Source organism: Leopardus geoffroyi, chromosome D2 (assembly GCF_018350155.1).
Source record: "Leopardus geoffroyi isolate Oge1 chromosome D2, O.geoffroyi_Oge1_pat1.0, whole genome shotgun sequence".
Classification (NCBI taxonomy): Eukaryota; Metazoa; Chordata; class Mammalia; order Carnivora; family Felidae; genus Leopardus; species Leopardus geoffroyi.
Genome location: NC_059334.1, coordinates 12113943 through 12141079, shown reverse-complemented (window position 1 = coordinate 12141079; position 27137 = coordinate 12113943). Strand labels below are relative to the sequence as shown.

The 27137-nt window shown below is 42.8% G+C and overlaps 1 protein-coding gene and 1 non-coding gene across 2 annotated transcripts in view; one reads left to right on the top strand and one right to left on the bottom strand.

The window, feature by feature from the left end:
* Window positions 1-27137, top strand: part of MTR (5-methyltetrahydrofolate-homocysteine methyltransferase) — a 105673-nt gene that overhangs the window by 9683 nt on the left and 68853 nt on the right. Inside the window, 11 exon segments of the mRNA XM_045437237.1 lie at window positions 499-568; window positions 2322-2414; window positions 3861-3967; window positions 5919-5958; window positions 5961-5977; window positions 8807-8901; window positions 17503-17603; window positions 18695-18756; window positions 20470-20537; window positions 23396-23475; window positions 26186-26298. Coding sequence (XP_045293193.1) covers window positions 499-568; window positions 2322-2414; window positions 3861-3967; window positions 5919-5958; window positions 5961-5977; window positions 8807-8901; window positions 17503-17603; window positions 18695-18756; window positions 20470-20537; window positions 23396-23475; window positions 26186-26298 — 846 coding nt within the window.
* On the bottom strand, window positions 13595-13701 carry LOC123577581. The gene has a single exon (XR_006701939.1). It is a non-coding gene; the product is annotated as a U6 spliceosomal RNA (small nuclear RNA).

Sequence of the window (27137 nt, the reverse complement as noted above, 5' to 3'; positions counted from 1 at the left end):
ATGGCCCTTTACGAAATTCTAAAGAGGTTAGTGATCTGTAGAAAGTTGGGAACCATTGAGTTCAGCCACCATCCAGTGAAGGAAGTCACGGCCGGAGACACTGCAAAAGGAGCGGGCCACACAGGCTCTTGGGACAATCGGTCCTCCAACCCAGGCCTCCTGTCTTTTCCCATCACCATGCTTTTCGCTGATTCGCAGAGTATGTAACTTCATCATCTTACTCTTTGACATACCACATGTCCAGACATTGCCCTTTTTATCATTTAGCTTACAGTTTAGGGGAAGAAGCTAAAACCAGGTCTCAAAGGCTCTTGTCTTTCCTGCTGTCCTCACAGCTGGGGCAGCTGATAGGTCTTCTTGGCTAAGATTTCATTCAGAGCTTCTGTTAATTCCCTCTGTACTTCCTTACTGAATAAAACTGGGTTTTTGAAGGTCAGGAGTTCTTACTCGTATGGGAGGAAAAGAAGAGCGAGCTGACGTTTGCGTTTGATCTGCTAGGCCTACCGGATGAACAAGTGTTCTGCGGCTGTGGCCAGGAAAGCGGCCGAGGAGGTGTCTCTCCAGACAGGTAAGGAACATCATCCTCCCGGGTTCACGGAGATGCTTCCTTTGAGATTCTGAGTTACAAGGTGCTGTCTTTACGGCCCTTTTCCCCCTGTGACCATCAGCCTGCTGGCCACGCCGCAGACGCTGTTTTGTACTTGTGTGCAAGTTACTCTCTGCCCTTCCCTAAGAAGCTGCTCAGTGTCTCTCTGGATTTATTCCATGCCCATGGGCTCAGGCTTGACGCTGTGTTTGCTTTACTGGGGGTTACAGCTTACCTTTGTAGCTAGGACCGTAGCTTCCTTGCGTATTTGCAGCTAAAACGAGTTTTCTCCCTTTGGAAGCATGTCATTAGGTAGTTAAGGTGACAGCTGACTGGTTATCATGGTTAACATTAAGATACCTGATCTTATCCCTTTAAAGCTACCTCATCCCCACAATTGGCTTATTTAGGTAAAGAGATACTGCCTTTTGAGCATTTTCTGCTTCATACCACTGATGTCCTTAAAGGCTTTGTGCCGCACACCCAGGAGTGTGGCATTAGATTTAGTCTTGCTGGGACTTGAAAAGTGGCTCCCTGAAATAACTAACCTTCTGGCTGGCTGCCATTCACATGACTTGGGCGCCAGCTGGTGGGGAGGCTTGGAGGGAGGGAGAGGAATAGAAGAAATATGTGGAGCCCCTAAAGATTTGGAAATGTAAGATTATTGCCAACAGGAGAAAATATAAAGCAGAATTGTTAGGAAGTTAGACACAGCATACTAATGAAGACTGAAGCAATTCACGGGAGCTCTGCTTCTGAGAGATAATGCTTAAATCCAGGGGCACGCACAGACTGTCAGCCCGACAGGGTCGCAGGTCAGAGAATGTTGAACACACTGAAGCAGGGAAAGAGAAGGACCTTTTTCTTATGTCCTCATTATTGTTCAGCTTTGGGAAAGGTGACCTGTTCAAAGATTGGGTTATCCACTAGTCAGTGGTCTTCTCCAGTTAAATGATACAGCATAACCCAGGTTACTGAGTGGTTACTGTCACCAAAGGCAAGGGGCAGTGCACCCCTTCCTCGGGCTTCTGTCATGACATGTAAATGGACATAACATTGGAGGCTCTTTTAGAAGCCCTGGACTCTAGCCTGGAGGAAAAGTTATTAAAGGATTATTAAAAGAGTGATTAAGATTTGATCTCTCATACTTTAATTTAGGCTTTATAATTGTTAATCCTGACTTAATATCCTCCCACAGTGACGGGCCTGTAGCCCAATGCTGGAGAGCATTTCAAGTTGAATGTTTCCATGAGGAGCTCTCACAGATTCTGTGTCAAGTTCAGGACCTTTGAGATTTCTTAAGAATAAGGGGAGATGATTTATCCAAACACGACTGTGGTGATAGAAGAGGGGTTACTCACTGAAACACTTTGAAGCCAGATATGCAAGGATTCAGAGTCTTTTGGGTTGGCTTGGCAACAATACGTGCACATCCCCTATGGTTCATCGTTTTCCTGGTGGGGGCCGCGATAACCAAACGCGTGTTTGCAGTAAAATCTATGAATTGTCTCACTAAGTGCGATAAAGACTATAAATAGCCTCTTGTGGTTCAGGAGATGTCACATCATGTTTTGTCGTCAAATGAATTAAGAACAAAATTTGTGCTTTTGTCTTGTAGAGCTGTAGATAAGGGGTTATAGACGTGTGTTGGAGGGAAAAATCTTAGCGCCTGTCGATTCACAACACAAAGTTCAGCCTATTTAGAGATTTTACGCTTGTTTTTCTTTTCCCAAAGGAATCAAGAGGTTTGTGGCAGGAGCCCTGGGTCCAACTAATAAGACCCTCTCTGTGTCCCCATCTGTGGAAAAACCAGATTACAGGAACATTAGTGAGTATTTCTGGTATATAATCTTTGACTTGCCGGTATGTCTGTGTTTCAGTGATCCTAAAATCTGTAAAATGGGACGAGTAACAGGATCTTCCTCAGGGTTATTGTGACTTAATTGACATAAAGGGCTTACAATGATCCCTGGAATGTAGTTAACCTCTAAGCAAAGAGCTCTTGTTTTTATTACTGTCATCATCATCATCATCATTATTGTTACTGAGTTTGTTTTCAAATGTACATGGTATTGTGTTGGTGCTTCTTTATCTGCTGAGGAAATAAAACCAATCAAAAAAAAAAAAAAAGCTTTAAACGGAACAGTTGGGTAAGTATGGACACCAGGCCTTGGTCTATTACAGAATAACTCACTGAATCTCCGTTTCATGTCAGAAAGCAGCCCAAACCATATAAACATACTAGCACAGTCGACATTATAAACTAGTGTATATAAACACTTACATTGAGATTTTATGAAAAATCTGCAGATCTAGGTCAATTTCTTAAACATCAAGACAATAAAAAAACAAAAAGAATGAAACTTAGCTGAATAATACTGATACTCTGTATGGTAAAGAATTTTGTATAGATGACAAGTTCAGGCAAGTATGGTTTATAGGTTTTTGGTTCTAGAACTTTCCATGTAGTGATACCATACTTCTTCACCAGGGATTGCTCTCTCATACTGGGCTTACGCCTGGCGATGCCCTCTTTGGTCTAACATGACAGCAAGGGGCTGAGTTCTCCTTTCTCTTGTGCTGTATACAGCAAGCATAAAGGTACTGTTGAGGTTTCTCTCTGGAATGTCCAAGCTTCTTTCTTGTTTGGTTGGGAGGTGAATGCGGAGAGGGATGACCTCTTAGACAGACATGGACAACTCAAGATGTTTCTAACAGAAATCTTACGCAGCAGTGATTGAACACTTTGGTTACAGGCTGAACTTGCCCTTCAGGCAGGTTTCCTCTCTGGCAGAGTTGGTGTCAGAGGGCAGGAGTGAAGTCCACGGGACCGTGGCCTCTCACCAAGGCAAGTGTGAGGGAACGGGACGAGACCTACGATGTTTCCACGTCAGTGTGATATGTTTCTGTAGCCGTCCCTCACACTCATCCCTTAACTGTCTGATTAAAACCACCTCTGGAATGAATGATCCACTCTAAAGATGTTGGAAGTAAGGTACGGGGCTCAAGAGACCATATGCCTGCCTATTCACTCACTCTTTCTCGGCTCATATGTGGTGTTTAGTAGGAGCAACTGTGTTCGGTTTACAGGTGTAATTTCCACCACGGCCCTATTCCTTTATTTGGTTTCTCACAAAAGGTGATGTTGTCCTTAAATTAAGCATCATAAACCAGCAATAGTTACTTGACAGTGCAGGCCTGAACACATGTCCTGGCCACCAAGAGGATTTTGATGACTGAGTCCTGGATGTGATTTATTTATTCTTTTTTGCAGCATTTGACGAGCTTGTTGAAGCATACAAAGAGCAGGCCCAGGGGCTCCTGGATGGTGGGGTTGATATCTTACTCGTTGAAACTATTTTTGACACTGCGAATGCCAAGGTGAGTTAAGGGAGATGAAAGGGATGGTGAGTGGGGTGGGGCTATGATGATCCCCCAGTGTGGCGAGAAGACCGTCACAGCCATTGTCAAAGTTAGATAAAAGTCTTCTGTTCCATTCTGTTCTTGAACATTTCTAATTGCGGCTAGTGGCATGAGAAAAATTTCAAAAGGTTATCTTTTGAAGTTTCAAAAAAAATTTTTTTTAATTATGAAAGTAAATATTTATAGGTACAGTTACTACGTACGTGTATGCAGATGTAGTAAGTACATACACATGGTTCTAAATGTGAATGATATGTAAAAATATGGAGTGAAAAGCAATATCCTTCCTTCTATTCCCTGGGATGCAGGTCTTTCCTGGATAGCCACTGTTAACCAGTGTGGGGCCTGGTAGAGATGCTATGCAGGTGTAGAAAGTGTGATAACATTCTTTAGATTATCGCGGGATTGGTTTCCTCCATGATGCATCTGGAATTTTTTTTTTGATAAAGTTTTTTGAGATTTATTTATTTCGTTAGGAGGGAGAGTGTGTGTGTGCATGAGCAGGGGAGGGGTAGAGAGAGAATGTGGAGCCTGATGCGGGACTTGATCTCACGACTGAGATCATGACCTAAGCTGAAATCAAGAGTCAGATGCTCAACCGAAATCAAGAGTCAGTGAGATGCTGGCTGAGTCACCCAGGCACCTCTGGAATTTATTTTGGGGTGAGGAATGTGGTAGAGATGTACCTAGTAGTCTTTTTCTCTAAGGTGTACCTAGTTTTTTCTTAACATCATCTGTTAAATAACCTATTAGTTCCCAGTGATAGGAATCATGTGGAATGTCACCCAGACCATCCTAAATTCAGAAGTGCATCTGGGTAGAATCTGTTCCAGTAATCTGTCAGATGTCACGCTCCCATCCTGCTATTTTCTGTACATTATCATTAAAATATGTCTGAGTGACTGGTAGGCTTTTATTCACCTGCTTCCCGGAACCTCTGTTTTTCCCTCAGAATTTTCCTGGCTATTCTTACCCATATATTTTCCATGAAATCTTTAGGATCAACTTGCCTAGTTCTGGAAAAAAAAAAAAAAAAAAAAAAGAAATTCTCACATTGTCGATTTAGTAACCTTTTATGCCAGAGAACCTCACCATCACAATGAAGATCTACATTGAGTACACGTTGCATTCTGATTTCCGAAAATTATGAAAATGTAAACCTCTTAGAATCAAGAGATGTAGTGATGAAAAGAAGGAGAAGATCAGTTCCCTGGAACTTAATAAAACATGGGCGTGTACACAGTAACTTGGGATTTGTACCTTTACAGCACATTCCAAGCTCACACTCTTTTGCGGTGATGCACACTGTTAGTTTCTGTACCTACTGTGGATATATGAGGGTGTGGAAGGTGGAGGCATTCTTATGTATTTAATTATGTAATTAAAAAAAATTTAATGTTTATTTTTGAGAAAGAGAAAACGAACAAGTGTGGGAGGGGCAGAGAGAGAGGGAAACACAGAATCGGAAGCAGGCTCCAGGCTCTGAGCTGTCAGCACAGAGCCCGATGCAGGGCTCGAACTCACAAACCATGAGATCATGACCTGAGCCGAAGTTGGACACTTATCCGACTGAGCCACCTGAGCACCCCCCGTTCTTCTTTATTTTTAATTTTGATTAGGAGAAGGAAGAAAGTGTAGCTCTTAAGCTCCTCTTTGGAGGGAATATCTGTTCGTAGGTAAACTTTGAGCCAGCATTTGTTTTGTTTTAATGTGTACAGTGTTATACTTGGGAAACGTGTGTCGGGATTGCACCTTGCAGGGCGGACATACTTCTTCCCCAGAGATTGCGACGTTTATCTTACCTAGCAGGGTTTTGGAAAAGGGAGACTTCTGATGAGCCAGCTAGACTGACCGGGGACACAGTCTCTCAGAATTTATATAAAGATGTTCTTCTTTTTACCCCCAACAGGCAGCCTTGTTCGCACTCCAACAACTTTTTGAAGAGGAGTATTCCCCCGACCTATCTTTGTAAGTTCTAAAATTTGCATGATGTATCGTGCCTTTTATTAATACTGTCATCCTTGATCCCATTCACAATTGCACCAAGAAGCATAAAATACCTAGGAATAAATCTAACCAAAGATGTAAAGGATCTGTATGCTGAAAACTATAGAAAGCTTATGAAGGTAATTGAAGAAGATTTAAAGAAATGGAAAGACATTCCCTGCTCATGGATTGGAAAAATAAATATTGTCAAAATGTCAATACTACCCTAAGCTATCTACACATTCAATGCAATCTCAATCAAAATTGCACCAGCATTCTTTTCGAAACTAGAACAAGCAATCCTGAAATTCATATGGAACCACAAAAGGCCCCGAATAGCCAAAGGAATTTTGAAGAAGAAGACCAAAGCAGGAGGCATCACAATCCCAGACTTTAGCCTCTACTACAAAGCTGTCATCATCAAGACAGCATGGTATTGGCACAAAAACAAACACATAGACCAATGGAATAGAATAGAAACCCCAGAACTAGACCCACAAACGTATGGCCAACTCATCTTTGACAAAACAGGAAAGAACATCCAATGGAAAAAAGACAGCCTCTTTAACAAATGGTGCTGGGAGAACTGGACAGCAACATGCAGAAGGTTGAAACTAGACCACTTTCTCACACCATTCACAAAAATAAACTCAAAATGGATAAAGGACCTGAATGTGAGACAGGAAACCATCAAAACCTTAGAGGAGAAAGCAGGAAAAGACCTCTCTGACCTCAGCCGTAGCAATCTCTTACTCGACACATCCCCAAAGGCAAGGGAATTCAAAGCAAAAGTGAATTACTGGGACCTTATGAAGATAAAAAGCTTCTGCACAGCAAAGGAAACAACCAACAAAACTAAAAGGCAACCAACGGAATGGGAAAAGATATTTGCAAATGACATATCGGACAAAGGGCTAGTATCCAAAATCTATAAAGAGCTCACCAAGCTCCACACCCGAAAAACAAATAACCCAGTGAAGAAATGGGCAGAAAACATGAATAGACACTTCTCTAAAGAAGACATCCGGATGGGGCGCCTGGGTGGCGCAGTTGGTTAAGCGTCCGACTTCAGCCAGGTCACGATCTCGCGGTCCGTGAGTTCGAGCCCCGCGTCGGGCTCTGGGCTGATGGCTCGGAGCCTGGAGCCTGTTTCCGATTCTGTGTCTCCCTCTCTCTCTGCCCCTCCCCCGTTCATGCTCTGTCTCTCTCTGTCCCAAAAATAAATAAACGTTGAAAAAAAAAAAAATTAAAAAAAAAAAATTAAAAAAAAAAAAAGAAGACATCCAGATGGCCAACAGGCATGTGAAAAGATGTTCAGCGTCGCTCCTCATCAGGGAAATACAAATCAAAACCACACTCAGGTATCACCTCACGCCAGTCAGAGTGGCCAAAATGAACAAATCAGGACACTATAGATGCTGGAGAGGATGTGGAGACACGGGAACCCTCTTGCACTGTTGGTGGGAATGCAAATTGGTGCAGCCGCTCTGGGAAGCAGTGTGGAGGTTCCTCAGAAAATTAAAAATAGACCTACCCTATGACCCAGCAATAGCACTGCTAGGAATTTACCCAAGGGATACAGGAGTACTGATGCATAGGGGCACTTGTACCCCAATGTTCATAGCAGCACTCTCAACAATAGCCAAATTATGGAAAGAGTCTAAATGTCCATCAATTGATGAATGGATAAAGAAATTGTGGTTTATATACACAATGGAATACTACGTGGCAATGAGAAAAAATGAAATATGGCCTTTTGTAGCAACGTGGATGGAACTGGAGAGTGTGATGCTAAGTGAAATAAGCCATACAGAGAAAGACAGATACCATATGGTTTCACTCTTATGTGGATCCTGAGAAACTTAACAGGAACCCATGGGGGAGGGGGAGGAAAAAAGAAAAAAAAAAAAAAGAAAAAAAAAAGGTTAGAATGGGAGAGAGCCAAAGCATAAGAGACTGTTAAAAACTGAGAACAAACTGAGGGTTGATGGGGGGTGGGAGGGAGGAGAGGTTGAGTGATGGGTATTGAGGAGGGCACCTTTTGGGATGAGCACTGGGTGTTGTATGGAAACCAATTTGACAATAAATTTCATATAAAAAAAAAAAAATACTGTCATCTTGAGGGTAGGGTTTTGCCTTTCCTTGCCCAGGACAACTATCTTTAGTGTCTTTTAGCCTCCTCTGTTCACCTTCCTCCTACCACCAGCTCTAGACCAGTAGCAGGCCAAGCTCTGGAAATGCTAAGAAAATGAACCTAGAAGTGGTTGGCAGAAGCAGACCATTCCAAGGAAGCATGGCCGAATTGGTCCCCTGGAGTCCAGGGCTTAGGGACTCCTGATAAGGGTCCCAGAGGAGTGGACTTGCATGCTGACTGACAGGGCCAGTGCTGACGACCCCAGCCTGCGAGTAGGCAGACCCATGGGAGAGGCTGAAGGCTGATGGTGGGAAAAGAATAGAATGAAATCAAGGGGTGTTGGATGAACCAGCTATGCATCAGCCAGGACAGCCAGAGGTCTCTGGGAAGGCCTTCTGCTGTGGGACCGGATGTGTGAACTCAGAAGCTTTGTTGGTCATTGGGTTTGCCTCAGTGACTTTCCCTGTTTTTTTGTTTTTATGGCTTACCAGCTCCTCCCCACAGTCACTTTACCCACGTCCTTTCTGACCACGATGGTAAGTGATTCCTTTTGTTAGAGCTCCACGGTTCCCTTCCTCGTAAAAGAACAAAGTCAGCGTGCTTATTTTATTTCACGTTTGTGACCATATTCTTAATTTGAGCCTCTGTCGTTGACGCAGTTTACTTTGTTAATTCAGATTTCAGGGACAATTATCGATAAAAGTGGGCGAACTCTTTCTGGACAGACGGGAGAGGCATTTGTCATCAGTGTGTCTCATGCAGACCCACTCTGGTAAGTGCTCATTCTTTCCTTGACCCCATTCCTTTTAGGGGTTTCTTTTTGGATGGCTACAAAATGGGGCCTGGGAGGGGACTGGTCCTGCGTATTTCCACTGAAAAGCTTGCATGGGACGTTGGCTCTCTGGGAAGTACATTCAGACTTTTCCGAAGGGCGTCAGAAGACCACTGTCAGAATGGGTCAGTTGGAGGGGCTGGGCTCGTACCTCCTGGATCGGGCAGATGGTTGCCTGTTTGGCTGTAAGCGTGCCCCTCACAGTTTCAGGCTGTGCTTGGCGCAGTCCTAATTCTGCAAAACTATTACCAGCGCTTATGTTGGTAGGACAGGGCTTTGCAAGGTGTTTTCTCCCCCCAGCTTAGGGAGCAAACGGAAGCAGTTCAGTGTGGGATCAGATGGGAATTCTCTAGCTCAGATTTTTATCTTTAAATAAAGATTAACCTGGACTTTACATTCTATTTTAAACTATCTCCCTATTTTTCTTATCAAAATGTTTTAAATTACATGCCACAAGTGAAATGGAACCTCCCAGAATATATACTCTTCACCTGTGCCTTTTTTCTGCACACGCCCTGTTCTTCCTCCTTGGAAGCTGTGCCTGCCGCCTTCTCTCTCTCTCTCTCTCTCTCTCTCTCTCTCTCTCTCTCTCTGTCTCCCCCCCTCTCTCCCTCTCTCCCTCTCCCCGCCCCCCACCCCTGACTCTGCTGACTCCTTGTTAGCCTTTACGAATCATCTCCAGAGTCCTCTCCAGGGAACTTTCCCTCTCTGATTAGCTCAGGTTGATGTTTTCAGAGCATTCTGTTTACTTTTATTATAGTCTCTGCCATAAAAATAATAGTAATAGACATTTATTGAGAGTTTTCTGTTTTAAGTGCTTTCTGTGAGTTATTTCTTTTAATTCTAGCAGCACCACCTTGAGGTAGGCACTGCTGTTTGTGTCCTCATTTTAATGAGACTGGAACAGAGACTCAGAGGCTGTAAGTCAGTAGGTGATCTAGGGATAGGAGCAGCTTTTAGCGACTGTGCTTCCACATTTCATCAATTATTTTCTTGTTGTTCTACTCATGTTTTAATGTTTCTAATTTCATGACACGTCTTACAGTTGAGTTAATGTGGCAGTGTGATTTCTTAAAAGCTGCTATTAATTTAGAGTGCATTGTTATACAATTGATTGGGACTGATAGTTAAGAAAGTAACTGTATCCAACTTGACTGTGATTGATTGAACAGCTCATGAGCTTTTCCAGAGCAATCTCTTAATCATCTGCACATCTCTTTTTTTTTTTTTTAATTTTTTTTTTCAACGTTTATTTATTTTTTGGAGGACAGAGAGAGACAGAGCATGAACGGGGGAGGGGCAGAGAGAGAGGGAGACACAGAATCGGAAACAGGCTCCAGGCTCCGAGCCATCAGCCCAGAGCCTGACGCGGGGCTCGAACTCACGGACCGCGAGATCGTGACCTGGCTGAAGTCGGACGCTTAACCGACTGCGCCACCCAGGCGCCCCTCATCTGCACATCTCCAACGCTTAATAGAGTCCTTGGTGTGTAGAATGGATGCAGTAAATGTTCAACCGAAAAACTGAAGGATAGGAAAATGTAGGGGTCTCTGAAGACAAACTTTATCTAGTTTACTTTTGAAATTTTTTGTCTTTCCTTAAATATTTAAAAACCTTTTTTTTTTTTTTTTAATGTTCATATATTTTTGAGGGAGCGAGCGAGCAGGGGAGGGGCAGAGAGAGAGGGAGACAGAGAATCGAAGCAAGCTCTGAGCTGTCAGCACAGAGCCCGACGCAGGGCTGAAACTCGCAAACCGTGAGATCATGACCTGAGCAGAAGTCGGACGCTCAACCAGCAAGCCACCCAACTGCCCCTGTATTTCCTCAGATATTTTTGAGTATTATTCTATTGCTCTTTTCCCCATCTCCTTTACTCTTAATCATGATCTGGTCGCATCCCTCGATACGTAGGTGAAACCCCTACGTTGGCCCAGGTGTCATCTTGGTCTTTGTTCTGCTGACCGTTCTCAGAGGACACCCTTAGAGGGCGTTCTCCCTGCCCCTGCCTCACCTGCAGGAATCCAAGGAGGATATTTTTATGGAGTTTCGAAAATACATATTTCTCTTCCTTCAGCAAACATGCAGTTAATTCTGACTTTCGACCTACTCAGCGGTTACTTTTTTTTTTCCATTGTTATCCTATAATTCTTTCTGTGTCTTCAACGTCCATCTATAGCCCACTCACAGAGAGAATAGATCTGGTCTCCGATTTGTTATGAATCGTACAGACCGAAGGGGCGGATGGACAGATAGAAAGCAGCCCAGGAATTGGAGAGTTTTATCATATCCTGTTTGTATTGTTCTGGGTTTGGAACTCTGAGTGGTACCCGGCAGTTTGCTTTCTGGTTCAGGACTAAGAGTTGATCTCAGTATTGAGGAGGCTGGTTGACAAATCTATGAGAATTTTTAAAATACACATACCTATACCTGTGTGTATATAAGCAGATAGTATGTAATAAGGTGACTGTAAGAAACCATTGCTTGCTGATTTTGATCATCACAAACTGTACATGTGTTAACAAAGTACAGTGGGACAGTGTCTTCGTATCATTATTACTATTAATTATTAATTCATTGAGCATTAATGGAAACCCTGTGCCCCGGAATACAGGCAAATGTGAAACAGTCCACAGTAGGAGAAATTCGTAAGTAAATTAAAATATAAAATGTCAACTGCTCTACAAAAGTATGAACAAAAATCTTGCAGTAGATGGGTTGGAGTGATGGTGTTCTCGTGGGATTCAAGGACGGCTTTGTAGACAAGGTGACGTTGGAACTAATTTTTATTTTTATTTATTGTTTAATTTTTTAATGTTTTTTAATTTATTTTTGAGAGACAGAGTGTGAGCAGGGCAGGGGCAGAGAGAGAGAGAAAGACACAGAATCTGAAGAGGCTCCAGGCTCTGAGCTGTCAGCACAGAGCCCGACATAGGGCTCAAACTCACGAGCCGGGAGATCATGACCTGAGCCGAAGTCAGATGCTTAACCGACTGAGCCGTCCAGGCGCCTCTGGAACTAATTTTTAAAGCCTGGGTCAGAGTTGGCCTGGCAGAGGCATATGGAAGTATCAGAATGAGCAAATAGCAATATAAAGACTATTTTTCTGAAACATTTTCACGTATCTTATTTTACTTTAACATGACTGGGACCCCGATTGCTAGTTAGGCATACCTTTCTCACGCAGCAAATGAGGAACTGGAGCCACCTAACTGTTGAAGAGAGGAGTTAGGATTGGAATGAAGTTTAGAAAAAGTCCAGGGTCCTTTCTTTTTATTTATTTTTTAAAGTTTATTTATTTGTTTTGAGAGAGAGAGTGCACAGTGGTGGAGGGGCAGAGAGAGAGAGAGAGAGGAGAGAGAATCCTAAGCAGACTCCATGCCCAGTGCAGAGCCCAGCGAGGGGCTTGATCTCATGATCAGGAGAACATGAGCTGAGCCAAAATCAAAATTTGGACATTTAACTGACTGAGCCACCCAGGCGCCCCAGGCTGGGGTCCTTTCTAATGATAATGTGGTGATGTAAAACATTTTAGTTTATTACCTGGTGTTGAGTGTGGATGATGTAGCATAAGATTAAAAACAAATTAAGAGTGTTCCAGGTGGAGCTGTGTTCAAGGGTTGTGACTTAGCTGTGCGTAGGACCTAGCAATCTTTTTTTTTTTTTTTAAGGTACAGTTGACTTAAGATATTATATTAGTTTCAGGTGGATAACATAGTGGTTTGACATTTGTGTACATTGTAAGACGATCACCACAGTAAATCCACCATGCAAAGTTGACACAATATTACCAACTGTATTTCCCAAGCCTTGCATTCCATCCCAGTGACTTATTCTTTTATAACTGGAAGTTTGTGCTCTTCAATCTCCTGCACCCAAGTCACCACCCCCCACCCCCAAGCCCCTCCCTTCTGGCAGCTATCAGTCTGTTCTGCATTTGTGAGTCTGGGTTTTGTTTGGTTTGGTTTTTAAGTTCTGTGTGTAAGCCAAATCATGTAATACTTGTCTTTCTCTGACTTATTTCACATAACATAATACCCCCAAGATCCATCCACATTGCTACAAATGGCAAGATTTCATTCTTTTTTATGGCTGAATAATATTCGTGTGTGTGTGTGTGTGTGACATCTATCCATTCATCCATTGATGGACACTTTAGTTGTTTTCATATCTTGGCAATAGTAAATAATGCTGCAATGAACATAGGGATACATACATTTTTTTTGAATGAGTGTTTTCATTTTCTTTGGATACATACCTGGTAGTAGAACTGCTGGATCCTAGGGTGGCTCTAGTTTTAACTTTTTGAGGAACTTCCATGCTGTTTTCCACAGCGGCTGAACCAGTTTATATTCCCACCAACAGTGCACAAGGGTTCCCCTTTCTCCACTTCCTTGACAACACTTGTTATCTCTTGTCTTTTTGATATTGTCCATTCTGATTGGTGTGAGGTGGTATCTGTTTGTGGGTTTGATTTGTATTTCCCTGATGATGAGTCAGTCGTGTTGAGCATCTTTTCATGTGTCTGTTGGTTATCTGGATGTCTTCTTTGGAAAAGTATTCAGGTCTTCCCATCTTCTAATTGGATGTCTTTTGTTGTTATTGACTTGTATGAGTTCTTTATATATTTTGGATATTAACCCCTTATCAGATAGATAATTTGCTCATTATCCTTGCTCAGGGGCCATGCTAATGTTCTCTGTATCATTCCATTTTTAGTATATGTGCTGCCAAAGTGAGCACCAGGTATACGATTTACAGGTACCTTCTCCCGTTCTGTAGGTGCCTTTTTGTTGTGTTGGTGGTTTCCTTCACTGTGCGGAAGCTTTACAGTCCGATGTAGTCTCAATTGTTTACTTTCTTTTTTTGTTTCCCTTGACTTTTCAATCTGATCCAAAAACAAACAAACAAACAAAAAACACCGCTAAGTACTCCATTGTGTATATAAACCACAATTTCTTTATTCATTCATCAGTTGATGGACATTTAGGCTCTTTCCATAATTTGGATGTTGTTGAGAGTGCTGCTGTAAACATTGGGGTACGAGTGCCCCCATGCATCAGTACTCCTGTATCCCTTGGGTAAATTCCTAGCAGTGCTATTGTTGGTCATAGGGTAGATGTATTCTTAATTTTTTGAGGAACCTCCACACTGTTTTCCAGAGTGGCTGCACCAATTTGCATTCCCACCAACAGTGCAAGAGGGTTCCCGTTTCTCCACATCCTCGCCAGCATCTATAGTCTCCTGATTTGTTCATTTTGGCCACTCTGACTGGCGTGAGGTGATATCTGAGTGTGTTTTTGACACAATGGAGTACTATGTGGCAATGAGAAAGAATGAAATATGGCCCTTTGTAGCAACATGGATGGAACTGGAGAGTGTGATGCTAAGTGAAATAAGCCATACAGAGAAAGACAGATACCATATGGTTTCACTCTTATGTAGATCCTGAGAAACTTAACAGAAACCCCTGGGGGAGGAGAAGGAAAAAAAAAAAAAAGAGGTTAGAGTGGAAGAGAGCCAAAGCATAAGAGACTCTTAAAAACTGAGAACAAACTGAGGGTTGATGGGGGGGTGGGAGGGAGGGGAGGATGGGTGATGGGTATTGAGGAGGGCACCTTTTGGGATGAGCACTGGGTGTTGTATGTAAACCAATTTGGCAATAAACTTCATACAGTGAAAAAATAAACAACAAAACAAAACACCGCTAAGTTTGATGTCAAGGAGCTTACTGCCTATGTTTTCTTTCAGGAGTTTTATGGTTTCAGGTCTTACATGCAAGCCTTTTTTTTTTTAATGTTTATTTTATTTATTTTGAGAGATAGAGAGTGTGTGTGAGCAGGGGAAGGACAGAGAGAGAGAGGAGAGAGAGAATCCCAAACAGGCTTTGCACTGTCAGCACAGAGCCTGATGTGGAGCTCAATCTCACAAACCATGAGATCATGACCTGAGCCAAAATTGAGAGTGGGATGCTTAAATAACTAACTGAGCCATCCAGATACCCCTTACATGCAAGTCTTTAATCCATTTTGATTGATTTTTGTGTATGGTATAAGAAAGTGGTTCAAGGTCATTCTTTTGCTTGTGGCTGTCCAGTTTTCCCAACACAATATATTGAAGAGACTGTTCTTCTCTTGGATACTGAGAACAAACTGAGGGTTGATGGGGCGTGGGGGAGAGGGGAAAGTGGGTGATGGGCATGGAGGAGGGCACCTGCTGGGATGAGCACTGAGTGTTGTATGGAAACCAATTTGACAATAAATTATGTTAAAAAAAAAAAAAAAGAAGAGACTGTCCTTTCCCAAGTGCATATTCTTGCCCCTTTTCTTGTAAATTAATTGACCATGTATGCATGGGTTTATTTTTTTCCATTGATTTGTATGTCTGTTTCTATGCCAATACCATACTGTTTTGATTACTCTGTAGTATATATTCAAAGTATACTACAGAGAGAGACAGAGCATGAGCAGGGGAGAGGCAGAGAGAGAGGGAGACAGAATCAGAAGCAGGCTCCGGGCTCTGAGCTGTCAGCATAGAGCCCGATGCGGGGCTTGAACTCGTCAACTACGAGATCATGATCCTAGCCGAAGTCAGACGCTCAACCGACTGAGCCACCCAGGCACCCCGTGTTTTTAATTTCTAATATCAGTTGCTCATTTCTGGTATATAGATAAACAGTTGAATTTTGTATATTAACCTTATATTTTGTGACCTTGCTATATATAATTGTGTACTGATTCCAGGAGTTTTTAGTTGATTCTTTGGGATTTTCTACGTTGACAATCTTATCTTTGAACAAAGACAGACTTATGTCTTCCTTCCCAATCTGTATACATTTAATTTCCTTCTCTTTTTGCATTAGCTACGACTTGCAGTACGATGTTGAGTAGGAAATGAAAATGGACATCCTTTGTTTTGTTCCTGATATTAGGGGGATATTAGTTTTACATCATTAAGTATGATGTTAGCTATAGGTGTTTTGTAAATGTTCTTTATCAAGTTGAGGAAGTTTCCCTCTGTTCTTAGCTTCCTGAGAGTTTTTAATCATGAATGGGTATCGTGTGTGTGTCAAATAAACTTTTTTCAGGGGGCGGTAATTTCAGATTTGTAGAAAAGTTGCAAAGATAGCAGAGAGAATTTCTATATACTCTGCATCTAGTTTTCCTGAATGTTACTATCTTACATAGCTATGGTCCTTTGGTCAAAAGTAAGAATAGTATTGCTGTTAACTAAACTCCAGACTTTATTCAGCTTTCAAGTGTTTCCACTAATGCCCCCTTTTCTGCCTTAAGATCTAATCTAGTATATACCGCATTGCACTTAGGAATCATAGCAAAAGAAAACAAAAGTGAAATATGAAAAACTAAAAGATCTCCTAGACTAGTAGCTTCATAGTTAATTTCTGAATTCCTGAAGGCCTTAGGGGCCCCCGCTGAGAGTGGGATTAGTGGGATTACTTGTTAGAGCAGCTCTGCTTAGATCTGTGTTATTTGAGTCCACAGTAAGTTTCATTTGCAAAATGAAACTTCATTTTATAGTAAAGAAATTAGCTTAATTTATAAGAGGACAAATTATAAGTCCAAGGTCACCTTGCAAGTCGGTTATAGAACAAAGACTAATGAATCTTGGTCTTCTGCACTCCCACAGTGGCTTCTATGTGTCATTAATGTGCCTTCTACCTCCATAATTGTCCTTTTTCTTTCTCTTATGTGTTGATTTCAGATCAGATGTTTATTAGCAGTGGTAGTTTGCAGGCATTTCTGCTTCACAGGATACCATTAACCAAACTGTGAACTTATTCGAGGAGATATCCGAGGCAGGGTCCTTTAGCTGTAACATCACCTGACGTGGGAGACGTAGACAGAAATATTCAGTGCTTCTGGGGACTTTGGTGAAATGGCTTTGTTTATATCTGAATGGAGGTGCTAAAGCTGAAGTGGAGATTTATTATCTGCTTGGTTTTAGATATAGTCCTTTCTTTATTGTGACTCTTTTTTAAAAAAAAAAATTTTTTTTTTTAACGTTTATTTATTTATTTTTTTTTTATAATTTTTTTTTTTTTCAACATTTATTTATTTTTGGGACAGAGAGAGACAGAGCATGAATGGGGGAGGGGCAGAGAGAGAGGGAGACACAGAATCGGAAACAGGCTCCAGGCTCTGAGCCATCAGCCCAGAGCCCGACGCGGGGCTCGAACTCACGGACTGCGAGATCGTGACCTGGCTGAAGTCGGACGCTTAACCGACTGCGCCACCCAGGCGCCCCTACGTTTATTTATTTTTGAGACAGAGAGGGACAGAGCATGAACAGGGGAGGGGCAGAGAGAGAGAGAGGGAGACACAGAATCGGAAGCAGGCTCCAGGCTCCGAGCCATCAGCCCAGAGCCCGACGCGGGGCTCGAACTCACGGACCGCGAGATCTTGACCTGAGTCGAAGTCAGACGCTTAACCAACTGATCCACCCAGGCGCCCCTATTGTGACTTTTTCTATATGAAGATATTTTGTGTGCAAGATGATGCTCCTAATATCTTTTTGTTTTTACAGCATTGGATTAAACTGTGCTCTGGGTGCAGCTGAAATGAGACCTTTTATTGAAACAATTGGGAAATGTACAACAGCCTATGTCCTCTGTTACCCCAATGCAGGTGTGTATTTCTAGGGAGTTGCACCTGAGGAAATCCAAATACACAAGACAGGGATAGGTAGGGTTAAAAGAGTTTATTTTGCAGGTCTTGGTATATAGTTGACATTCAGTGGGAATCTTCTAAATGAAAATACAGTGGGTCTAGACCACTGTTTCCCTCTAGACTTGAAGGAACAGTTTGACTCAGCCTGAAAGCCTTGGAATTGGACAGAACTTTGGGGGATGAATCCCAGGTACATAGCCGAGCAGAGCCTCGCTTTTGGTGACAGTGCTGGCCGAGTGAATGTGGCCAAAGAGAGGAGTGCAAGAAGAAGAGGAGAGGGAGCCCTCTTGTCCATTCCGCTGTATTAACAACCTGTGTGTTAGATTATTCCTTTCTAAAAGTTAGCTCTTCTAGTTTACTGTATGTAAGAAATTTTAAGATATTTATAGGCAGTTCTCAAACTATCCAATTAGAAACTGATAACCCATTTTGGATTAACCAGATTTCCTGCTGAATGTTTTTGAGCATTTGCTTAGCTCCTTAGGGGTAAACATCATTTTCCAGCTTTCTTTCCCAAAATATATACATTTTAATGCTTAATAAATTTTCTTTCCCACCAGGAGAAGAAAACTAGAAGGGGATAATAAATAAAACAGGAAATTGGTTAATTAGATGCTGAAGTTTTACTGGAAACTTTTATTTGGAAAAATTTATTTGAGAGGTGATTGGTTGTGTTTTGCTTGTTTTGTTTTTAATTTCATAGCCGGTGCTCTCATCAATTCAAAGGATATGTAGTACTCTCCTAACCCCCGCCCCCAAGCAGCTAGCTGACGAGATTGAGTTTCCTTCGTGGGAAGGGGCTGGGGTGGTGACTCTTCTTTCAGATGGAAGAGAAATAGTCTCTGTTTATTTGCCTCTGTGGTTTTTTGGGGGGCGGGGGTATGATACCTCTTCATTTACTGTGTTCATTATTAAGAATTATAGTTTGATTTTGCAAACAATCATCATATAATTATAAACTTTTCTCACTTTTAAACCTAAAGCCTTTGGCAACATTAGTCTACATGTCAAGGCGATTTTCAATAACGCTTTGTAATCTGCTTTCCTAGGTCTTCCCAACACTTTCGGTGACTACGATGAAACTCCACACATGATGGCCATGCAACTAAAGGTTAACGATTCTCTTTCCCTTCAGTTTTTAAGAGATAGAGAAATGAAATCTTAGATTTACACTATCTAGAGAATATTTAGAAAACTTAAAATTTTCTCCTAAAGCAATCCCAGTGTATGTATAACAAAAGCTGAACTACTCTGGGTGCCTGGGTGGTTCATTCCGTTAAGTGTCCGACTCTTGATTTTGGCTCAGGTCATGATCTCACAGTTCATGGGATTGAGCCCTGCATTGGGCTGTGTGCTGACAGCATGGGACCTGCTTGGGATTCTCTGTCTCCCTCTCTCTCTCGCCCCTCCCCTGCTGTCTCTCTCTCTCTCTCTCTCTCTTTAAAAAAAATTTTGTTTTTTAATTTTTATTTCTTTTTGAGAGAGAGAGAGCATGAGCTGTCAGCACAGAGCCCGACATGGGGCTCAAACTCACAAACCACAAGACTGTGACCTGAGCCGAAGTCGGACACTTAACCGACTGAGCCACCCAGGCGCCCCTCTCTCTCTCAAAATAAATAAATATTAAAAACAACCAAACAAAAAAAGGCTTAACTACTCTGAATTAAGGTGGTGGAGGCAGAGGGAGGGGCTCGACGGCAGCATTTTTTCTTCCCATCAGGCACTGGTGTCTGTTGCAAAATTCCCAGTCAGGTCCAACCCGAACTAATTGAAACTAGGCTGTTCTCTGCAACGCCCTCACGTGGCGGCTCCCCTCCCCCACTTTGCCTCAAGCATACTGTTGGGGAGCATTGATGTCTTCTTGCTCCCTGTTGTCACAAGGATACCTTCTTGCCCACATACCTCCCACCTTTGAATCCCAGGTCTTGGCACCGTACCACCCACTAACTCCTGGGTCTCTTTTCCTCATTCCTTGAAGTTTTAGCTTCTGGCTCATTAACATTCTCTCCTAAATGATTTCTGACTTAATTCTTGAGACTTCAAGACCTTTTCTAGTAGATGATCTTTCCAGTTCTCCGACTTCTCAGTTCCTTGACTTCCTGTTTCAGTTACTGTCCTTCCCTAACTAGCTTGTGGTTAAATTCTACACCACACTGTCCAGTATGCAGCCACTGCCGTGTGCCGAGAGCTTGAGATGTGACTGAGGAGCTGAATTTTTAATTCTTTAAAATTTTAAATTAATTAAAAAAATTTTAAATGTTGATTCATTTTTGAGAGAGAGACAGAGCACGAGTGGGGGGTTGCAGAGAGAGAGAGGGAGACACAGAATGCGAAGCAGGCTCCAGGCTCCGAGCTGTCAGCACAGAGCCCGACGTGGGGCTCGGACTCCCCAACTCTGAGATCGTGACCTGAGCCAAAGTCGGATGCTTAACTGACTGAGCCACCCAGGCACTCCCATAAAATTTTAAGTTAATTTAAATATAAAAGCTGGTATGTTCTTTATGTGTTATTTGATGTGCTATCCAGCTCATCATGTGATTCCGCTCAGCATATAGGTAAAAAAAAAGGTCTTTATTATGTCCAAGTAGGCAAATGATTACATCATTACGTTTTAAATGGTATAAAGGATTTCATAGTTATCTGAGCTATGTTCCCTGCTTTAAACCTATCTAAGGCATGTGAAAGCTTTGTATCTTGGATTACGTTTAACCCTCTTTTTAATGAAACATTCATTTATGAAATGTAGATCTCTTTTCCGCTGAAGTGGTGGTGGTGAATTTCGAATTCAGACGGACTCTGAAACTGTTTCTTTTCCTAAATGCAGGCCTTTGCTGTGGATGGCTTGGTCAATATAGTTGGTGGGTGCTGTGGTACGACACCAGATCATATCAGGTGGTAATCGTTTCTAAGTATTTTACCTTTTGTTGTGGGATGAAGTGTGTCCCCACCCCCCATAATTCATATGTTGAAGTCCCAACCTCCCAGTTCCTTTGAAGTGACTATTTGGAGATAGGATCTTCAAAGAGATGATTCAGGTGAAATGAGATCATATGGGTTGGCCCTAATCCAATATAACTGGTGTCTTTGTAAGAAGAGATAAGGACACAGTCTCACAGAGGAAGGGACCCTGTGAGCACATAGGGAGAAGAGGACATCTGTGAGCCAGAGAGGCGACCAGCTCTGCCAACACCTTCTTCTCAGACTTCTAGCTTCTAGAACTTCGAGAAAAAAATTTCTGCCGTTTCAGCTACTCAGTCTGTGGTATTTCATTATGGCAGCCCCAGCAAACTAAGATACCTTTATACTGTGACAAATTCCAAAAACAGAAGAAGATTAATAAAATGAATCCCCATGTGCCTGTCACAGAGTTTCCATAATTTTCAGTATTTTGCTTTTCTTTTTTTTTTTTTTAATTATTTCCCAATTTTTTCCCCTTAGAACATTGTAAAGCAAATTCCATCACGATATTCTATCCATAAATACCTGACTAATATTCGGAAAGTCAAGGAAGGACAGCTCATATTTCCTGTGGGCAAACACACATCCCCATTAGTTCCCTCATGGAAGGAAAAGACGACAAGACGACCAAGCTCCTTGAGGTCAAGAGAAGTCGCCCGGTCACTGGCCTAACCCGTGTTGTCGAGCGAGCATCTGAGGGACAGGGTGTGAAGGAGAGCATGTGTTCAAGTCCTTGCCAGTGTGTGGCTTAAAGAGGCTTGCAGTTCAGTGAGATAGGATACAGTTGAGGACTGTTTGTAACTTGCTTTTTCCCTAGAGTGATGGTCGATTTTGAGCCAGTCATCCCACCGTGCTGAGTCTGTGCACATGATATGTCCGCTGTTCTGATGTATCTAACATTTCACTGTTTTTGTTGGCTTCTGTGATAGACTCTGTTAAGAGCCTATATAATTTTTATTTTTATTTATTTATTTATTTGTTTTTAATGTTTGTATTTATTTTTGAGATAGAGTGAGACAGAACATTGAGCAGGGGAGGGGCAGAGAAAGAGGGAGACACAGAATCCAAAGCAGGCTCCAGGCTCAGGGCTGTTAGCACAGAGCCTGACGCGGGGCTCGAACTCTCAACCATGAGATCATGACCTGAGCTGAAGTCAGATGTTCATCCTACTGAGCCACCCAGGCACCCCAAGAGCCTATGTAATTTTTTTTTTTAATGTTTTTATTTATTTTTGAGACAGAGAGAGACAGAGCATGAGCAGGGGACAGGCAGAGAGAGAGGGAGGCACAGAATCTGAAGCAGGCTCCAGGCTCCGAGCTGTCAGCATAGAGCCCAACACGGGGCTTGAACCATGAATTGTGAGATGACCTGAGCCGAAGTCGGACGCTTAACTGCTTAACTGACTGAGCCACCCAGGCGCCCTGAGCCTATGTAATTTTTAAAACATCTTTTAAATAATATCTAAAAGCTACCAGTAGTTGAATATAGTATATCTTTCGGTTTCCTTTTGTTTTTAAGGTTATCCTCTCCTTTTTAAAAGAGTTGTTTTGTTTTTATTCATTTATTTTTTAAAGTTTTATTTAGAGAGCATGAACAGGGGAGGGGCAGAGAGAGAGGGGAAGATAGAGAATCCCAAGCAGGCTCCACACTGTCAGCGTGGAGCCTGATGTGGGGCTCAAACTCATGAACTGTGAGATCATGACCTCAGCCAAAGACAGATGCTCAACCGACAGAGTCACCCAGGCACCCCTAAAGAGAGTTGTTTTAAAAATACCTGTGGGGTGGGCCGCCTGGGAGTCTCAGTCAGTTAAGCATCCAACTTCAGCTTAGGTCAGGATCTCACAGTCTGTGAGTTTGAGCCCCACATCAGGCTCTGTGCTGACAGCTAGGAACCTGGAGCCTGTTTCAGATTCTGTGTCTCCCTCTGTCTCTGCCCCGTTCGCACTCTGTCTCTGTCTCTCTCTCAAAAACAACATTAAAAAAAAAAAAAAAACCTGTGTGATTGTGTGTATATACATGTAGGCATATATGTTTCTATCTCTGTCTACTCACCTCTGTGTGTGTGTGTGCGTGTGCACACACACGCTCTCCTGCTGCTTCTACTGGGGCATCTGCATACTAATCTAGGTCAGCAGAGTGAGCATTTCATACAGGTCCTGATAAATTTAGTGGAGTAGCCTGATTTTTCCAAGTTGATCTAAGACATGATTTACTACAGCCAATAAGGTTAAGAAGTGTGTGCACAATCAAAGCAAATTTTTGCGAGTAATTATTTTTGAGGTTTTAAGTGATTTATTACTACGTGCCCTCCCTACTGTGTGCTTATGCTTGGAGAAAACAGACCTAAAACACAGGCCTGCACTCGTGGCACCCCGTCTGCTGTGTGCCCCTCCTTTACGAGGAAGCGTTTTTTTCTGTCCAACTACTAGGAAGCAAGCACATGGTTCATGGAGGGAAGGACACCTATGGGTTTGGGAAAGAAAGGAGGGGATTTGCTGTTGGCATTTGCATAAACCATCCCATCCATCTCTCAGTTTGTATCTCTGAGCGCAGAAGCTGGTACAGTCAGTGCCCAGCAGACTGGGCAGGTAGAGAAAAGTTCAAGTTTGTACGTTCATTTTCGGCCTTGCTGAGAAAACTAAAAGGCGTAGCTGCTGCTGCACGTTTGGAACTAGGTACATAATTATGTACATAATTATGTTAAATAGACTTAATTTCATAGCTGGAAATTAGCTTAATTCAATTTATTTTCTTCTGAATTAATGGATGTAGTGTTTTGTCTTTTAACTCAGGGAAATTGCTGAAGCTGTGAAAAACTGTAAGCCTAGAGTTCCACCTGCCACTGTTTTTGAACAGCATATGTTACTCTCTGGTAAGTGGTAGAGACACGATTGTTAGGATTTCAGAAACCACTTGTGGGTTAATTCCGTACGTTTATTCCGCGCGGTGGTGATACGTGTGCCAAGTAACTTGCTTCTTAGGTCAAGAGGCGTGCGTGTTTTCTGGCATTTAAGTGGCTTCTAGTGGAGAGTAGAGGTGGGAAATGTGCAGAAGGCACAGGTGGTTTGCCCAGGTGGGGTCTCTGCTCAGAATTAGAACTCACACAGTCGCGGCTCTGTTACGCACCACTTTGAAAACACGCTCTCGGCCACAGGCTAACCATTTGAATTGTCGGATTTGCCGTTAGTTATTGAAAGTTCCAAACCGCCACAAACAGTGGTTTGTAATGACGGCAGCCTCTTCCTAGGAAATTGTTTGCTTCTATGATATTCTTGCCATGACCCTGCATTTGCTGTGTGTTCAGGACTTTACAAAGAGGTGTAGTTACTGTTCTGTTGGGTGCTCATCAGTCCTGTTAGGTGGGCAGCCTCCCTTTTCTGGAGTGAGTTTTGATGTTCAAATAAGGAACATCAGTAAAGTAGTCCATTATGCCGACTATTAGAGAGATAACTTTAAGTTTTATATTTTCTCCACAATACTAAAATGACATATTCTTAGATGGTATTTTTAAGCAACAACAACAAAAATGTGTGTGTGTATATGTATTTATAGATATACAGATATATGTATACAATAACAGATTCTTAGAGAATCTGCAAATAGTGCACGTGGGAAATTATGCACCCTAATAACTTAGAATTTAACATTTCTCAAAATTGAAATATGTGTGTTCCTTATGTTCCTCTAAGGAAGTTGAAATAAAATCTAAGGACAGCAAAAGCAGCACCTCCTTTTCTCAGTCAGAACATATTTCATAGAATTCATCCCAGTGAGTGAGTGTGAAGTTGGGTTAAAAACCCTCTGCAGTCTTCCTGGCTTTCTGTTCATTTTCCAGAAGACGGAGAGCAAGCCTAGAGGGAGTGGGATTTAGGGGGTGATGGCACACCCCTTACCCCAGAACATGGCTTCTGCCAGGGAGAGGTGTGGTAGGATAGTTGATTTCATCCTTAGATCTTAAGACTACTGATTGACTTTGCCAAGATTGAAACAAGAAGAGAACCTTTTAGATAGGAGTTTTAAAAAGAATTTATGTGGAAGAATCAAAGAAGCCTCTTCTTCCAATTTGCATTTCCAGTGCTATTTCTAAATTGCTTTCAAAAATCACCTTCAATCAGATTTTAAAAGAATGACATCCAACACACTCCTTTAAATGGTTCTTTTATAGATTGCAGACGTAAGGAAAATGTAGCTTTTATGTCAGATACTTCACATTGATAATAGTTGAGAAGCACTTTGTATACAATGCTTGTAGGGCGATGACGCAGGGTCCTCCTCAGCACGTAAATGTTGGCACCCCTGTTTGCCTGCCCTACGAGCCTCGGCGTCTGCCTCCGGATCAGGGGTACCCTGAGGTTCACGTGGAGAGTCACTACCAGTGGGAAGAAATCATAAGACAGAACTGGGAAGGGATGTCTCCCCAGTCTGTTAACCAGTCTGGAAGACCTTCATAATTACTCATCTTGTATTCATTATTTTCCTCTCCCCGATATCTTGTTCCTTTTCAACCAGTGCTTTGGCAAAGGACGCAAAAGCCATTTTCTCTCATTAACAACAACAACGATGACTGCAGATGCCAGTTTTATGCTTATCAGTGTTATCTAGTCTCGTTTTTACAATATTGGTATGAAATGTATGAAAAAAGTGTGAAAAAGCATCCTTTTATGTCTCTCTTTTATAAAATCAGAGGCCACAAAAGAAGCGGCCCTGGTCTGTGTGCTGAAATAGCTGGACGGGGCTTGGAACCCGGGGCTGGCCGTCCCCAGACCCTGCCAGACCCTGTCTCCTCATGCTTTAAATATCATTAGAACAGAAACAGATAACAGCGTTTTCTGTAGCGATAACTTTGCACCGCCTGTTGCTTTTTACCTCGGTTAATGTGTTCCTAATTGTAAAGCTGGTATTTGCCCCTAACCTGGCCCGTACCAGGGGAGATGTTACGTCCCCTTGGCAAATAAGGCAAGAGGTGCAGACAGCCCGAGTTGCATTTCCCAGAGTCCGCTCACGAGTGGAGGGTGTGCCGTGGCGACTCCACTCTCCCAGGGCTCATCCTGGGTCCTTCCTGGTGACCCAGTCCCACCTAGCTGGTCCCGGGCTCTTGGCCTCTGGGTCAAAGACAGAAGGTAGAGTTCTGAGCACACTGCTGGGGGGATGAAGGAAGCTTGCCCCGGCTGGCTTCCCGCTGATCTCCAAGTGGCCAGCTGCGGGCAGTCCTTTGGCTCCTGACCTCCCGGCCTTGGCCCCACACTCTTGGTGAAATAGGGGTATGATGATAATTTTTCCTTGTTTATCAAAGCTGGTATGATGCAGTTCCTTAGAAAAATTTTGAACTGAAAAGCCCTGAAATACTTCTTTTGAGAGTTGTGGTTGTAAGTGCAGCCGTAACATACAGCCTTTGTCATGTTTAAAGATTTCTGGGGGAAAAAGGCCGTGGTCCTTCCTCACCCCGCGTTAGGCGTCCTGCGTAGCCAGATGCACTGTGCCACCAAAACTTCTTTTCTTTCTCATGAAAGCGCTTGTTTTCTGTCTGTCTCATATCATCATGTGAATTTCCAGAAAATTCTCAAAATGCTTCTCCTTTTAAGGTCTAGAGCCCTTCAGGATCGGACCGTACACCAACTTTGTTAACATTGGAGAGCGCTGTAACGTGGCAGGATCCAGGAAGTTTGCTAAACTCATCATGGCAGGAAACTATGAAGTGAGCATCTTAGTAAGACCCTTGAGGCATCTGCCATGTCGTCGGCTAGACGGCGTGTCAGTGAAACCGCTCTGCCTCTGAGAGAGTGATTTGCAGCGCGGTGGGGACTGTGAGGAGAACGGTCATGTGTGTTAGCAGCGGGCTGGGCAGCTGGGAGGGGAGGCTTCGGGAGACTGAAGCCGTTCTTACTAACATTGGTCGAAAAGAACCTCATTGGGGATGTGAAGTGGGGTGAGATGGGAGGGATCCCGGGTCTGACCTTTTCTGTCAATTGTGAGATAAATTTAAAAATTTGAGGGTACTCTTCATTTTGGCTTCTCACAAATCCTTCTAGGGAAAGAGGAAGCCGAGAAAATTCCTATCCACTTCCTCATAACCACATCAACCAAGTGACTCGTAGTGTTCCTGATTCTGCTGGCTCTGGACTGACACAGACAAGCAAACAGAAAAGAAGGACTAGGCCCCTGTCTTGGAAAGTTGACATGATAGTTTAGCCACAGTATTTTCAGGCTCAGTCACCCTGCGCGTAAGCAAAATCTGGTCCCAAAAGTGCCTCCCCTAAGCATCCGGATAGATTTTTTTTTTCTTATTAAAATCAGAAGTTAAAATTGGAGGAGTTTAGTCTGATTTATCTTATCATCAGCTGTCACTGAGGTTTTGCTTTAGGAAGTAGGTCTTCCAGACACCAGTATCAAACCGGACTTAGTTTTACTCACCGAGAAAGGGCCCGTCTGTCATCCTTTGCGGCCCTCCAGCCGAGCCTCTTAGCCGGTTCCTGGCCATCGTGTCAGTCTTTTTCCCTGTGCTCCTGCTGCTGCTCGCTGCCACTGTGTGCTTTT